The sequence below is a fragment of the Nomascus leucogenys genome, chromosome 4, assembly GCF_006542625.1.
Source record: "Nomascus leucogenys isolate Asia chromosome 4, Asia_NLE_v1, whole genome shotgun sequence".
Classification (NCBI taxonomy): Eukaryota; Metazoa; Chordata; class Mammalia; order Primates; family Hylobatidae; genus Nomascus; species Nomascus leucogenys.
The window spans coordinates 103,973,099-103,990,012 of NC_044384.1; the positions used below are offsets into that span (position 1 = coordinate 103,973,099).

The window sequence follows — 16,914 nt, forward strand, 5'->3', positions numbered from 1 at the left end:
CAGTGAGCCACGATCATGCCAGGGCACTCCAGCCTGGGCGACAGAGCCAGACTCCATCTAAAAAAAAAAAAAAAAAAAAAAAGTCAGGGTCTCTCGCTCTTTCTCCCAGGCTGGAATGCATTGGCACAGTCACGGCTCACTGCTCACTCAAGTGATCCTCCCACCTCAGCGTCTCGTTTCAGCTGGGATACAGGTGCTCACCACCACGTTTGCCTAATTTTTATTCATTATAGAGACATGGTCTTGCCATACGGCCCAAGCTGGTCTCAAACTCCTGAGCTCAAGCAATCTGCCTTCCTCAGCCTCCCAAATTGCAAGCTACCATGTCTGGCTTATTTTGTAGTTAATTACTAATTAAAATCTATGGCAGAGCTGGACATGGTGGCCTTTCCCTGTAGTCCTAGCTATTCAGTGAGAGGATTGCTGGAAACCAAGGACATTGAGGCTTCAGTGAGCCATGATTGCATCACTGCATTGCAGCCTGGGCTAAGGAGTGAGACCCCGATTCAGAAAAACCCAAAATCATTCACTGAAAATCTAGTCTTTTGAAATCTATTCACACTTGGCTGGGCGTGGTGGCTCATGCGTGTAATCCCAGCACTTTGGGAGGTCAAGGCGGGTGGATCACCTGAGGTCAAGATTTCAAGACCAGCCTGGACAACATGGTGAAACCCTGTCTCTACTAAAAATACAAAAAAAATTAGCCGGGTGTGGTGGCGGGCGCCTGTAATCCCAGCTACTTGGGAGGCTGAGGCAGGAGAATCACTTGAACCCGGGAGGCAGAGGTTGCAGTGAGCTGAGATTGCGCCATTGCACTCCAGCCTGGGCGACAAGAGTGAAGCTCTGTTTCAAAAAAAAAAAAAAAATTATTCACACTTGTTTTATTACACAGCATATAGTCTATTTTGGTGAACCTTTGCTTGTACTGCTTGAAAAGGACATGTGTTGTGCAGTTTTTGAGTCTAGTGTTGTATAAATTTGTTTATGTTTTGTTTTGTTTTTTTGTTTTGTTTCTGAGACAGAATCTCACTCTGTTGCCCAGGTTGGAGTGCAGTGGTGCGATCTCAGTTCGCTGCAACCTCAGCCCCCAGGATTCTAGTGATTGTCCTGCCTCAGCCTCCCGAGTAGCTGAGATTATAGGTGCCCGCCACCATGCTTGGCTAATTTTTTTTGTATTTTTAGTAGAGATGGGGTTTTGCCATATTGGCCAGGCTGGTCTCGAACTTCTGATCTCAGGTGATCCACCCGCCTCAGCCTCCCAAAGTGCTAGGATTACAGGCATGAGCCACCTCGCCTGGCCCCTCCCCCCCCCCCTTTTTTTTTGAGACGGCGTCTTGCTCAGTCACCCAGGCTGTAGTGCCGTGGCATAATCTCGGCTCACTGCAACCTCCACCTCTTGAGTTCAAGTGATTCTCATGCCTCAGCCTCCCGAGTAGCTGGGATTACAAATGTGCACCACTATGTCTGGCTAATTTTCGTATTTTTATTAGAGATAGGGTTTCAGTGTGTTGCCCAGGCTGGTCTTGAACTCCTGACCTCAAGTGATCTGCACACCTCAGCCGCCTAAGGCGCTGGGATTACAGGCGTGAGCCACGCTGCGTCTGACTTTTTTTTTTTTTGAGACAGGATTTGGCTCTGTTGCCCAGGCCGGAGTGCATTGGCACGATCTCTGCTCACTGCAACCTCCGCCGGGTTCATGTGATTCTTCTGATTCAGCCTCCCTAGTAGCTGGGATTACAGGTGCCTTCCACCATGCCCTACTAATTTTTGTATTTTTAGTAGAGACAAGGTTTCACCATGTTGGCCAGGCTTGTCTTGAACTCCTGACCTTAGGTGATCTGCCTGCCTTGTCCTTCCAAAATTCTGAGATTACAAGCATGTGCCACTGCGCCTGGATGACAAAGTAACTTTTATTCAACCACTACAGGGACAGATGCTGAGGGTGAAGTAGAAAACAGGCATTCAGTTTTCCAGTGTATGATTTTATGCATAATATAGCATTGTTTTAATTGAGATATACTTCACATAACATTAAATTAATTATTTTAAAGCGCATACTTGCATTGTCACCCAGACTGGAATACAGCTATGTGGTCATAACTCACTGCAGCCTTCACCTCCTAGGCTCAAGCATTTCTTGTGCCTCAGCATCCCTGCTAGCTAGGACTTACAGGCATGAGCCACTACACCCAGTTATAAGGGCATTAATCCCATTCTTGAGGGGCCTATCCTCCTGACTTAATTATTTTCCAAAGGCCTCATTTCTAAATACCAGGACACTACAGTTGGGTTTCAACATACGAATTTTGTGGGCACACATTTTTTTCCGTTACTGTGTGTTTAGCTCATCAAATATGTTTAGAATCACTGTTACCTAACAGGTTAAAATGTAAGAAATTTAGCACTTTAAACAGGTTTTTTTTGTGGGGGGAGAAAGTATTTACCATTTAACAAAGGACTAGAATCCTAAAAATGTGAAAAGAATCTGAACCCCTTAGACTAAATTACATAGTATTTACTGTTGATTATGTCAAATTGGTAATTTGTTAGAAATACATGGCCAAGAAGTGTGTGAACAGCTGGTCAGCCTCACTCAAGGATATGCAAGTTCTTCAAATCACTATTTTCATCTATAAGATTTTCAAAACCTAAAACGTAGATGGAAAAGTGTGAAAGTTTTGAGGAATGAGTACTATCAAATGCTGTTGATGAAAGTATAAATTAATGAAGACATTTAACGCAATTTGGCTGTGGTTTTTTGTTGTTGTTGTTTTTGAGACTGAGTCTCGCTCTATTGTCCAGACTGGAATGCAGTGGTGCGATCTCGGCTCATTGCAACCTCCACCTCCCGGGTTCAAGTGATTCTCTTGCCTTAGCCTCCTGAGTAGCTGGGATTACAGATGCGCACCACCATGCCCAGCTAGTTTTTGTATTTTAGTATAGACGGAATTTCACCATGTTGGCCAGGCTGGTCTGAGACTCCTGACCTCAAGTGATACACCTGCCTCAGCCTCCCAAAGTTCTGGGATTACAGGCATGAGCCACCTCACCTGGCCTTGGCTGTGTTTTTAAAATTTTAAAATGTGTACCTCTAGTTGCAGTGTTTTATTTTTAGAGTTTATCTTAAATAATTACATGCGCCCACAAAGATAATTACAAAAGAATGTTTTTGAACAGTGAAATATTCAAAATAAACATGGTTTCCATCAGTGTAGGGCTGGTTAACTTACAGTCCACCTATGGACACAGTGGACTTGTAAAAATGAAAGAAATGTAATATAATTCAAAGTTCTTACATGGAAAGAAGGTCAGTGCTAAGAACTAAGCACAGTATTGATAACATTTACATAGAGTTAAAAAACCCTCAGGATATATTTTGACATCCATATGGATGTATAAAAGATATTCGTTTGGCCGGATGCAGTGGCTCATGTCTGTGATCCCGGCATTTTGGGAGGTTGATGCGAATGGATTGCATGAGCTCAGGAGTTTGAGACCAGCCTGGGCAACATGGCGAAACCATGTTTCTATAAAAAATACAAAAATTAACTAGGTGTGGTGGCATGCGCCCATAGTCCCAATTACTTGGGAGCCTGAGATCAAAGGATCGCTTGAGCCTGGGAAGTCAAGGCTGCAGTGAGCCATGATCGCACCACTGCACTCAAGTCTGGGCGACAGACTGCGTCCCTGTCTCAAGACAAACTAAAAAGGTATTAGTTCTTCCTTAATTTTTTTAAAAGAATGAATGGATTAGAAGTGAGAATCAAAACAAATGCATCATAAACTTTAATTAAAAAAACTTTTGTGGAAGGGATTGAAAGATTATTTTCATGTTTTGTTGAGTATTTTGTATTGTTTACTTTTATGATGAAAATACATGGTGCTTGGGTAATTAGAATATAGTCTGTTAAATATTTCATAGCTGGGCTTATGATTTTTACCTGAAAGTGTATTGAATGGTGTTGCAGTTGTAGTGAGATGCATGTCGTTTAATCATGTCCTATTCTGTTTTCTTTCTAAAAAGAAGTACAACTTTCCCACATAAACGTAACTCTTTTTTTTCTTTTTCTAGTGAACCTAAAGAAAGATAGTGAAAATACACCTGTTAAAGGAGGAACTGTAGCGGATCTAGGTAAGCACCTAAAATCTGTACACTGGTCTGTGCTTTGTGTCTTGAATATGTCATCTCCTTTGATAGTTTATTCTTTATTTTTATCTGTTTTTTAGAGACAGGGTCTTGTTCTGTTGGTCAGGCTGGAGTGTAGTGGTGTAATATAGCTCACTACAGCTTTAAACTTCTGGGCTCCAGCGATTTTCCTACCTTAGTCTTTCAAGTAGTTCCGATTATAGGCACACATCACCATGCCCAGCTTGATAACACTCCTTTTCTTTTCTTTTTTTTTTTTTTTTGAGACGGAATCTTGCTCTGTCACCCAGGGCTCACTGCAACCTCTGCCTCCTGGGTTTAAGTGATTCTCCTGTCTCAGCCTCCTGAGTAGCTAGGATTACAGGCTCGCGCCACCACGCCCAGCTAATTTTTGTACTTTTAGTAGAGATGGGGGACGGGGTTTCACCATGTTGGTCAGGCCTGTCTTGAACTCCTGACCTCGTGATCTGCCTGTCTCGGCCTCCCAAAGTGCTGGGATTATAGGCGTGAGCCACCGTGACTGGCCGATACTCCTTTCTTAAGCGAGACTTGTGCTTAACCACTACAGGATATTAGCTGTGGCTTGTTCTTAGTGCCGTTATGATTTGGTTTGCTACCGTTGTAGGAAAGTTAATTTCCTGTGATCCATTGTTGCCATTCTTAGTGATCTCCCCCTCTTGGAGCATAATATTTTTCTACAAACTAGCGAAGGTGGTAATAATATAATTGAATAAGAATATGAGTTTTAACGAAATAGTTCTAATTAAAGTACTTTTTCAAATGTCACTGAAGGAATTGTTTTTGTAACAGTATGCAAATAGATATTGTATTGTTAGAACAAAAATCTGTGGAGTGTTAATACTTTGTAAGCCAAATTAAAGTTTCTAAGCAGTATAAAATGAGAATGACATCATCCTTTCCTAGTATTTCCAAGTCTTAGAGTACATTTTCACAAGTAAGGTATAATTCTTGAGTGATTTTGCAGGAGAGTAGAAAAGAGTATAATTACTTGTTCTCCTTAAAAATTAAATAGGGGTAGTTTTAAACATCTTTATTCTGGAGAGTTGTAGATGAGACATTAGGCTTGATTTCTTTTCTTCACTTGTAAAGGAGAACCTGATGTTTTCAGTATATACTAAATTTTTGACTTTATGGAATTTTAAACCTGAAAGGGATTTTCAAGATCTTTTTTCGAAAATGAGATGTCAATTCTGTCTTCTAATTAAGGAATTCTGTATTTGAATAAATTGCAGTCATTATTATTTTTTGAGACGGAGTCTCGGTCTGTTACCCAGGCTGGAGTGCAGTGGCACGACCTTGGCTTAGTGCAACCTCCTCCTCCCGGGTTCAAGCAGTTCTCCTGCCTCAGCCCCCTGAGTAGCTGGGACTACAGGCACGTGCCACCACGCCTGGCTAATTTTTGTATTATTAGTAGAGATGGGGTTTCACCTGGTTGGCCAGGCTGATCTCGAACTCCTGACCTCAGGTGATCCACCCACCTCAGCCTCCCAAAGTGCTGGGATTACAGGCGTGAGCTTTTGGGCCTGGCAATTACAGTTATTATTGATGGCAGATATGAGTGGGTATTTTGGAGAGTTATCCATCAACTAAATTTTTGTTCTCAGAGCTGTTGTATTTTGTTTTTTGTTTTTTGTTTTGAGACAAAGTCTCGCTTTTGTCACCCAGGCTGGAGTGCAATAGTGTGATCTTGGCTCACTGCAACCTCCACTTCACAGGTTCAAGCAATTCTCCTACCTCAGCCTCCCAAGTAGCTGAGATTACAGGTGCCTGCCACCACTCCTGGCTAATTTTTGTATTTTTAGTAGAGACACGGTTTCACCATGTTGGCCAGATTGGTCTTGAAATTCTGACCTCAGGCGACCCACCCACCTCGGCCTCCCAAAGTGCTGGGATTACAGGCGTGAGCCACCATGCCTGACCAGAGCTGTTGTTTTAACTGCTCTATATTCTGCCTTATATGCTACCTCATCAAATATAGGTCTTTCTTTCGTTCTTTAGGTCTCTGAAGGAGATTTAGGTGTTTGATGTGGAGCATATTTTCTGACATCTGAAAGGAGGAAGAGAACATTTATTGAATATTACCATTCAATAATATTAGGGATATTATTAATATTAGCGATCAGCTAATTTAATATTATCAGAAGTGTCTTTCCATTGAGTACCAAGACTACTTCAGGGAATGAAATTCGTCAGACTAAAAATGTGTAATTTGAGTAGTGGGAGAGATTATTAAGTCAAACTAATAGTTTCTAGTAAGAGGTTGGTTATCCTATGGTTTACCATTGTCCAACGGATCAAGTGTTTGTTTTTGGCAGCCTTACCTAGATTTCTTTCTGTTAGTTACTTCCTAGATAAAAATAGTCACTATGCAGAGCTGCAGAACTCCTACTGGTAATTAATACCATATGATTTCACATCCAGAATCACCTATTCCTTGTTAGCAAGTATTTGTGACTAACTCACACATTAAGCCACTGTGTCCATCTCTGGGTGGCATGAGTAGTTGTCAGGTCTTGTTCTACATGTGTTGGCGTTTCACTGTTAAACTGTTTTGTTTTATTGATGAGGAAATGGAGATTTAAAGAGGTTCAGTAACCTCTTTGCAAGTATTTTGCAGAACCCCGATTTGGGTCCTGGTCTGTCTTACTTTCCTGCCAATGCTTTGTATCACTGCACTTGTTGTTGTGGTTTGTCTATTTTGCTCAGCCTTTATTCATGTTCATAGTGGCTTTCTGTTTTGTGAAGTTACCAAGCCAATCCAACTGGAGGCGCTTTGATTTGGTTTCTCCCTTTTTGTGGAATAATTACCTTATCTTTCTCATCTCTTAAGATTTCAGCTTAAAGGCCACCTTTTCAGAGACACCACTTGACTTGCTCTGAAGTGTCCACCTACCCACTTCCTCTCTAATATATTTATGTTTATTCTTTGTGTAGCATTTTTCAAAATCTGATAAATTTCTGTTTATTTTTGCTGTATCCCATACCAGCCGCCAGAAGTGTTGGTATTATAGGTGTGAGCGACTGCACCCAACCCTTTTTCTTTTCTTTTCTTTTCTTTTCTTTTTTTTTTTTTTTTTTTAAATAAGAGACAAGATCTTGCTCTATTGCCCAGCCTGGACTTCGACTCCTTGCCTTGAGTGAGTCTCCCACTTCAGTCTCCAGAGTATCTGAAACTGTAGATGTGCACTGCTGCACCCAAGCATCCCATGTTCTTTTTGAACTTCATCATGCCTTATTGAGTGCCAGCGGTCACAGTAGTGATAAAAAGCTTAAATATTACAGGCATATAATAATGTAATTTGTTGTTCTTTAATTCTACCTCTTTCCTATTCTGTACTGGCAGTTTTACTTTTCACTGTGGAAATCAACTGTCTAGTTTATAAATTTTACCTGGGCTTTCTTTCATGATAAGCCCTCTATCCTCAGAAGGCATTGCCTTACTAAGATTAGGAAGGGATTGGTTATCACCCTTTTTTTTACTCATCATTCTTTACTCACTTCTTCTGAAACCCAAAATGTTGTTATTTTAGCAAAACTCAGGAGACAAGAATCGTAATCAAGTCCTGTATCTGTTATTAAGATCATAACTATGATATTAGCTCAAGTAGTAATTAATTATAAATTCCCCACTGTTTGAAATTTTTAATGATCTTTGCTTTGAATTTCTAATTACCTCTGTGCTTCTGTGTAAAATTCTAATTTAGTGAATTATTCAGAGTGATTTTGCTTTAATAATGCTCTATTTCATTCCTTTTCTCTGTCTAGTATCAGTTCTTAGACCATTAATTTTCCAAATAACCCAAAGAACATTTACCTGTTTTTAAAATGAATTGTGTGTTTTGGTTTTGCAGATGAGCAGGATGAAGAAACAGTCACAGCAGGAGGAAAGGTAACAATTCAGTTAAGCCTGGTGTGAGAGAGCTTCTCTAAGGGTCCTGTGTACCGAGCAGTAGAAGCACTGAATTGGACATAACCCAATTTTTGGACCATGAAGCCCGTCTGGTTTTTGATTTTTTTTTTCCCCAAGGAAAACAAATACAACATAAGAACCATTTCTGGAAGGTGTTTTTGTTTTTTGTTTTGAGACAGGCTGTCGGCTCACTGTAACCTTGACCTCTTGGGCTCAGGTGATCCCCCTCCCACCTCAGCCTCCCGAGTAGCTGAGACTACTTGTGTGCACCACTACACCCAACTAATTTTTTTATTTTTTGTAGAGATGGAGTTTTTTATGTTGCCCAGGCTGGTTGCGAACTCCTGGGCTCAAGCAATCTGTCTGCCTCAGCCTCCCAAAGTGATGGCATTACAGGTGTCAACCACTGCGCTTGGCAAAATACTTGACTTTCTTGGACCCCAAGATTTTACTTAGAGGAAATTTTCATCCTCCCTGCTAGTGTCCCTCATGTGCTGTAATTTCTAGTTTCATACTCCCCTGGTTGCAAGGTAATGTTCAGTGCCGACCACAGTATTTCAGATGTTATCCAACAGTGCAGATGAGCAGGGGCCATGTGTTGTCTTGATTTTTCTCACTGCCATTTCTATTGATACCGTGTAGACTTTGAATCATACTTTGACCTTTCTTGAGCCTTATTGTGAGCTACTTCCTACTTTATGAATTCTGCTGTAGAGATACCTCAATCATTATGCTTTTGGAACATATTAGATTTAAGGTAGGATTTAACTTCTTAAAAATAAAGGCGTCTTGTTTACTCAGGCTATCATGTTTGACTGTGTGATTAACCCCCAATCTTGTTGAAATAATTTCCTTAACTTGCTGAATATAGATCTTTTTATTTTTCACTTGCAAAGAAATTCCCTAAGATGATCCTTATCATTGTTGTATACATTCAAGGATGAACATATGCATGACAGGATTTCCGGAAAAGTATTTCAACAAACTCTTTTCTCATGACTCTTCACCTGTATTGTTCTTATGATTTAAAAAAATAATCAGTTATTTAGTCAAAGAGCCACTTATTAATGAACACTACCTGTGCAGAAATATGTCGTTACTTAGAGTAAACAGAGATTGGCACCTATGACGTCAGCATTTTGGAAAGCCAAGGTGGGAGGATTGCTTGAGGTTAGGAATTCTGTGCTGGCATGAGCTAAAATCCTGCCACTGTGCTCTAGCCTGGGCGACAATGCAAGGCACTCTTTTTTTTTAATAAAAAGCGCTGAGTGCAGTGGCTCACATCTGTAATCCTAGTTCTTTGAGAGGCCCAGGTGGGAGAATCACTTTTAGCCCAGGAGTTCAAAACCAGCCAGCACAACGCAAGGATACACTGCGTCAACAAAAACTTAAAAAATTAGCTTGGTGTGGTGGCACCTGCATATGGTCCCAGCTAAAAAGGAAAGTCAAATTCCTTCGTTTTAATGCCAAAGATAAGAGGATTTGAAGCCATATACTAGTCATTTGTATATCTTAAAAGGATTAGAGGTAGTGTCTCTAAAGCTGTCTCCCACAACGTCATCTTCGTTGTTGTTTTCTGATTGAGGTCATTAAAACTTATACTGTTGGCCTTCATTAATTACAATGCCAGCCTCTTCCTGTTTTTTCTGAATAAGGGAAATTTTTTGTGTCCTAAATGATTTGTAAAGTCTATAACACAAAAATGTATTAACTAAAGCCAAAATAAAAACAGGTCAACATTGAGAATATTTTTTGCTAGCTTCTGTGATTTGGGAAATAAAATTTGTTACCCTTGTCATTGTTATTATCACATTTGTATTCAATATCATTTAAGTAATAACTAGAGTCTTTGGTGCTTTAAATTTATTCCTTTTTACTATTCTTATAGAAACTGTTATAGGTAGTAACACTAGATCGTCACTTCAAATACTATAACAGGAAATTTAGGTTGAATTAAATGAAAAGTAGAAATTAAATTGTGGAACCATTGTAAAACATTCAAAATTTGGGTTTTTGCTTATTTTTTTTGAGGCAAGGTCTTGCCTAGACTGGGGTGCAGGGCAGTGGTGGAAACACAGCTCACTGTAGCCTTGACCTCCCATGCTCAAGCAATCTTCCTGACTTCAGCCTCTCAAGTAGCTGGGACTACTACATGCCGTACCACTATGTCCAGCTAATTTCTAAATTTTTAGTAGAGACAAAGTCTGACTATGTTGCCCAGGCTGGTCCTGATCCTTTGGTCTCAAGTGATCCTCCTGGCTCAGTCTCCCAAGTGTTGGAATTACAGGCGTGAGACACCTTGCCCAGCCCATAATTTGGTTTCTTAATAGAAAATAATTTCATAAGGTTACAAATAATAAAATCACCACAGAGAGAAAATTGGAAAACATTTCAATATCAAAAAACATACTTAAAATATATTTAAATGTATGCGATAAAAATGTGTATGAAGTAAACATTTACTTCAGATTAAGTAAAACTGGACAAGGAAGAAGCAAGCTATTATGGAACAAGATCTAGGTTATGAGTTATTTATTTAGTCTGAAGTCCTGTGCGTTGAAACAGACTTTCTTCAATCAACTTGTTAATCTTACTATGAGAGACCTACCTTCTCTGCATTGATTCCCTCATCATCATAAATGAGCAACAAAACCTTATCTGTCAGCTGTCTACCTTGTACCTTAAATACTGTGAAAGGTTATTTTTACTTGAAATTTGTTTTTTGGATATCTGATCGAATCAAGGAGCTTCATTTTATTTAACCTAACAACTGAAGTGTGAGAGATGTTATATATATGTATCTCTGTAGTTCCTTCTTTCTTTGAACTTTGTCTTCTTTTCTATAGGAAGATGAAGATCCTGCCAAAGGTGATCAGAGTCGATCAGTTGACCCTGGGGAAGATAATGTGACAGAGCAGACCAATCACATTATTATTCCTAGTTATGCATCATGGTTTGATTATAACTGGTGAGTGGACCACTTCCGTCTGTGAGCGTGATACTGAGCAGTACAAGAACTTTCCTTGAAATCAGGTTGTGCCTTTCTGCCCATGTTCCTCATCAGAAATTACTGTCACTTTGGATGAAGGGAGATGGAAAGTGATTTTTACCTTTGGAATGTGTTTGTGTTTGTTTGTTTGTTTGTTTGTTTGTTTTGTTGTTGTTGAGACAGAGTCTTGCTCTGTCACCCTGGCTAGAATGCAGTGGTATGATCTTGGCTCACTGCAACCTCTGCCTCCCGGGTTCAAGTGATTCTCTTGCTTGAGCCTCCCGAGTAGCTGGGATTACAGGTGCCCACCACCGTGCCAGGCTAATTTTTGTATTTTTAGTAGAGATGGGTTTCACCATCTTGGCCAGGGTGGTTTTGAACTCCTGACCTCGTGATCCACCTGCCTCAGCCTCCCAAAGTGCTGGATTTACAGGCGTGAGCCACCGCGCCTGGCTTGAATGTTTTTTTTTTTTTTTTTTTTTTTTTTAAAGAAAAAACAATTCAGGGATTGAAACTAGATTTTGTTGTAATTTAGGTTTGTAAAATTTTGTAAGCTTGAATCTAACTCATTTAGAATCAGCTATAATTCAGACAAGCAAATACTTGAGTAGTAGTATAAAATGTTTTAAATTATTATAAAAAGTTTTTAGTTCCTTGAAATTAACTCTAGATTAAAAATACTAACTGAAAAGTTCCAGAAGTAAACAATTCATAAGTTTTAAATTGTGTATTATTCTGAGTAGTGGTATGAATCATCCTTTTTTTTCAATGTAGACACACTGTACATGCTACCCACCTGTTAGTCATTTAGTATTCGTATCAGTTATTAGACTAGCTGTCAAGGGATTTCAGTGCTTCTGTTCAAGGAACCTCTATTTTAGTTAACAGTGGCCCCAATGCATAGAAGTAGTGATGGTGATAGTTCAGATACGCCAAAGTGAATGTGTAAAGTGCTTCCTTTAAGTGAAAAGGTGAATGTTTCCGTCTTAAAAAAAATTGTGTGCTGAGCTTGCTAAGATCTATGATAAGAACAAATCTTCTATTCATGAAGTTGTGTATAATAAATTGTTATAATTGTTCTTTTTTATTATTGGTTTTTGTTAATCTAGTCCTGTGTCTAATTTATAAATTAAACTTTATCATAGGTATGTGTATGTGTTTATATGTATACGTAGGAAAAAACTTAATGGCCCTGTCCACAGTTTCAGGCATCCATTGGGGGTCTTGGAACACAAACTCCACAGATATGAAGGGACTACTTTATATAAAGGAAAAAAATCACCCAGCATGGTGGCTTATGCCTGTAATCCCAGCACTTTGGGAGGCCGAGGTGGGCAGATCACCTGAGGTCAGGAGTTCAAGAATAGCCTGGCCAAAATGGCAAAACCCTGTCTCTATTAAAAATACAAAAAAATTAGCCAGGTGTGGTAGTGGGTGCCTTTAATCCCAGCTACTTGGGAGGCTGAGGCAGGAGAATCGCTTGAACCCAGGAGGCAGAGGTTGCATTGAGCTGAGATCAAGCCATTGTACTCCAGCCTGGGTGACAAGAGCAATACTCTGTCTCCAAAAAAAAAAATTACTACCCAATAATAGCTTTATTTTAATAGGAAATATTTTAACATCAGGAGGCTTTTAAAATATAAATCCTGGCATGTAAAAAAGTTTCAGAAAACAGACCTCCTTAGCATCATCTCCGATTTTTACAGCAAGCACTGTGGCATGTTTCGAGCATAGTTGGATGTAACTGGAGTACTGTCTTTTTTATTGATTGCTTACGAGATGTGACTATTTCATATTAGAATGATTTTTTTGTCTTTTTGTTTGTCTGTGCCTCGTCTGTTTGTTGTTGTTGTTTTTTAAAATATAAGTACCAGAACTTACCACTCCAAATAGATGTTAGCATCTTTAAGGTACCTTTACAGCGAAAGTTGTTTACATTACTGATGTTGCCATTACTCAAAATCTTGGTTTTTGGTTTTTTTTTTTTTTTTGAGACAGTCTTGCTCTGTCGCCCAGGCTGGAGTGCAGTGGCGCAATCTCGGCTCACCACCAGGCTGGTCTCGAACTCCTGACCTCAGGTGATCCACCCACCTTGGCCTCCCAAAGTGCTGGGATTACAGGTGTGAGCCACTGTGTCCGGCCAATCTTGGGGTACTTTTTTTACCTTTTGCCTGCTCTCAATGATTACCATGTTATTTTTAAAGGATGAATGTGATTTTTAAAATCCATGTATGTCCAGAAGTCTTTTTGAAGACAATTTAAAAGAATATAGTCACTGAACCACTTGATATGCCTTATTTTTGTCTGACATCTTTCTATGGCTCAAATATTGAGACTTCCCTGAGTACATTTAAAACCAACTGAATAGGCCGGATGCGATGGCTCACACCTGCAATCCCAGCACTTTTGGAGGCCAAGGTAGGCGGATCACAAGGTCAGGAGATTGAGACCATCCTGGCTAACACGGTGAAACCCCGTCTCTAGTAAAAATACAAAAAAAGAAAATGAGCCAGGCGTGGTGGTGGGTGCCTGCCTGTATTCTCAGCTACTCAGGAGGCTGAGGCAGGAGAATGGCGTGAACCCGGGAGGTGGAGCTTGCAGTAAGCCGAGATTGTGCCACTGCACTCTAGCCTGGGCGACAGAGCGAGACTCTGTCTCAAAAAAAACAAACACACAAAAAACCCGAATGTTATTTCTGAATGTTTTCAGTAAATATAACCTGGAACAGAATAAGTACATATCTCTTTGAACATCAGTCTTCACTACATTTGTTACTATCTTTAATTATTTTTAAACATTTGGAAGTATCTCAGTCTTGTTATCATTTGCAATTGTGTGTTTAACAGTCAGAATTTTTAAACATTCACAATTTTGCTTTTGGCTCACAAAATTATGTTTATGTATTTTTAATGTTTTTTGTCAACTGACCAATTTTTATTTCATAAACAATTATTAATATATGACATACTAAATAGTAAACAGTAAATTACTTTTAAAAAACATATTCTATCTTTAGATATTTTTGCTGTTTTAATTATTCCAAAATAGTGAGTTGTTCTGTTAAAATTGACAAACTTTAAAACTCGTTAGTACAATGGCCTAAGAGGACACACATGAAAAACCGGCATTCTTTTTCTCTAAAATTAGATAAAGGGGGCTGGTGCTATGGCTCTTGTCTGTAATCACAGCACTTTGGGAGGCTGAGGCTGGTGGGTCGCTTGAGCCCAAACAGTGATACCCCGTCTCTACAAAAAAATTGTTTTAATTAACCAGGTGTGATGGTACATGCCTGTAGTCCCAGCTATCCTGGAGGCTGGGGCAGAAAGATTGCCTGAGCTTAGGAGTTCCAGGTTACAGTGAGCTAGCTATGATCTTGTCACTGAACTCCAGTCTGGGTGACAGGAGTGAGACCCTGTCTCTCTCTCTCTCTCTCTCTCTCTCCTTTTTTTTTTTTTTTTTTTTTTTTTTTGGAGACGGAGTCTCACTCTGATGCCCGGGCTGGAGTGCAGTGGTGCGATCTCGGCTCACTGCAAGCCCCGCCTCCCGGGTTCACACCATTCTCCTGCCTCAGCCTCACGAGTAGCTGGGACTACAGACACCCAACACCATGCCTGGCTAATTTTTTGTCGTTTTAGTAGAGACGGGGTTTCACCGTGCTACCCAGGATGAGACACTGTCTCAAAAAAAAAAAAAAAGTGTGTGTGATTTTCTTTTTAATTAAAAATTAAATAAAATTAGAAAATGGAAACATCATTACAGTAAATAGTAAGATTATAGTTTACAGAAACGTTTTCATTTGCCTGATCATCCTTGCATGTCACATTACATGCAGTTAGATAATAGAAATATTAGTTATGATACAGAATTTTTTTAAAAGTGGGCTTTTCCTAACCTGTAACAATGAAAACATTAGGAGTTATATTAGAATTATGTAATTAGTTCCTTATGGTTATTCTTTTAAAAGTGATTATATATATTTATATAGCATTAATTCATCTTAGAAATTTTCTAGAAGTTTGCAGGTAATTCATTGTATTTATAGTATTTGACCCTACAGATCCAATTTAATTTAAATGTTACCAAATACTCAAAGAGTGAATAGTTTGAATTATATTCCCAGACCATTGATTTGCTCTTTGCCATGCAACCACTACTTACATGTTGCATATCTGGAAAGTCACTGAGAAACTAAAATGTCATCAGGAAGAAATACACACTTGTATTAGCAGCAGAAACTTTGTGCTAGATATACAGTTGGTTCTTTTTTTACTGTTAGGCCTGGTCATTTTACCTGATCTCTGCTTATGACCTATAACATTTCATAAAATTATTAGCATTTGTATATATTGTTAAAATGTACTTATGTGATACTATTAAAAGCAATTGATACTGAAATTTTTGAAAAATTAATGTGTCTCCCCAGCACCTCCACCAAAACTAAAAACTAAATGTTATTAATTTATCACAGTGTTTCTGAGGGCTGGACAAAGGCTCACTTATGTTAACAGCCTTGGAAGCTGAGACTAGCAAATTCATTGTCTCTACTCTGGTCATTTGTTTCATCAGTTTGTTGCCATGCCATGCCAGCTGCTTTGTTTTTGTCACCATTTTTCAAAGAATTCTTCATATCTTATGGCTTCTTATCTGGTTATGATGTATTATCCCAAAAAATAATAAAATGTATAGTTTTCAGTGTTTCGATAGTAGTTTTTTAGTTTGGTTATGGGAATAGAAAAACTACAGTAAGTTTTGGGAGTGAGAAAGAGAAAGCTTTCCTTAACTTTTTTGTTGCTGTTAATACATAGAAACTGGTGTAAGCCAATTAATTTTGGCAAGCAGTACTCAGGTTTTGGATTTATCACTTTTACTTAGAATATTTAATGATTTTATTCTTTTAAAAAGAAGACTCCTAAATCTTTTTTTCTTCTTCTTCTTTTCAGTATTCATGTGATTGAACGGCGTGCTCTTCCTGAGTTCTTCAATGGAAAAAACAAATCCAAGACTCCAGAAATGTGAGGCCAGTGTTTTAGAAAACTTGTTTATTTGCCTGTGTGCGGTAGGGGCTCTTCAAGCATCCACCTGAGTTCCTTATTGCTGATTCTTGGAAGTTTGCAAATACTCCTTTCAGAACAGTGTTCATATCTCATTTGTATAGCATTCCTTGGTACAAAGGAAATTGTATCTAGTTTTGATTTTTGTTTTTGGGGGGTTTTTTTTGGTGTTTTTTTGAGACAGGGTCTAACTCTGTTGCCCAGGCTGTTGTGCAGTGTTATGATCTTGGCTCACAGAAATCTCTGCCTCCTGGACTCAAAGGATCCTCCCATCTCAGCCTCTTGAGTAGCTGGGACTACAGGCACATGTCACCACACTTGGCTGATGTTTATTTATTTATCTATCTATCTGTTTATGTTTTGGTGGAGACGGGGGTTTCACCATGTTGCCTAGGGTATTCTTTTCTTTCTAAACCTTAAGCTATATGCACATCAGCTCTTGGAGTTAAAGTTTGGATTTTAAACCAATTTTTACTATAATGAATTCAGGTCTATCTTCACAACTTTCTTTTTCTTTCTTCCTTTTTTTTTTTTTGAGACAGAGTCGTGCTCTGTCACTCAGACTGGAGTGCAGTGTTGCAATCTCGGCTCACTGCAGCCTCCGCCTCCTGGGTTCAAGCTATTCTCCTGCCTCAGCCTCCCAAGTAGCTGGGACTGCAGGCATGCACCACCACACCTGGCTAATTTTTGTATTTTTGGTAGAGATTGGGTTTCACCATGTTGGCCAGGCTGGTCTCAAACTCCTGACCTCAAGTGATCCACTTGCCTCGGCCTCTCCAAGTGCTAGGATTACAGG

At 39.3% G+C, this 16,914-nt stretch overlaps 1 protein-coding gene across 3 annotated transcripts in view; it reads left to right on the forward strand.

Moving 5' to 3' along the window:
• The window catches only part of SMARCC1 (SWI/SNF related, matrix associated, actin dependent regulator of chromatin subfamily c member 1), a 198,928-nt gene that overhangs the window by 88,803 nt on the left and 93,211 nt on the right, over window positions 1-16,914 (forward strand). For all 3 annotated transcript variants that reach the window (XM_030811904.1, XM_030811906.1, XM_030811905.1), the window contains exons 12-15: window positions 4,073-4,132; window positions 8,020-8,057; window positions 10,925-11,046; window positions 16,008-16,079. In XM_030811904.1, coding sequence (XP_030667764.1) covers window positions 4,073-4,132; window positions 8,020-8,057; window positions 10,925-11,046; window positions 16,008-16,079 — 292 coding nt within the window. The remainder of the gene's footprint in view (window positions 1-4,072; window positions 4,133-8,019; window positions 8,058-10,924; window positions 11,047-16,007; window positions 16,080-16,914) is intronic.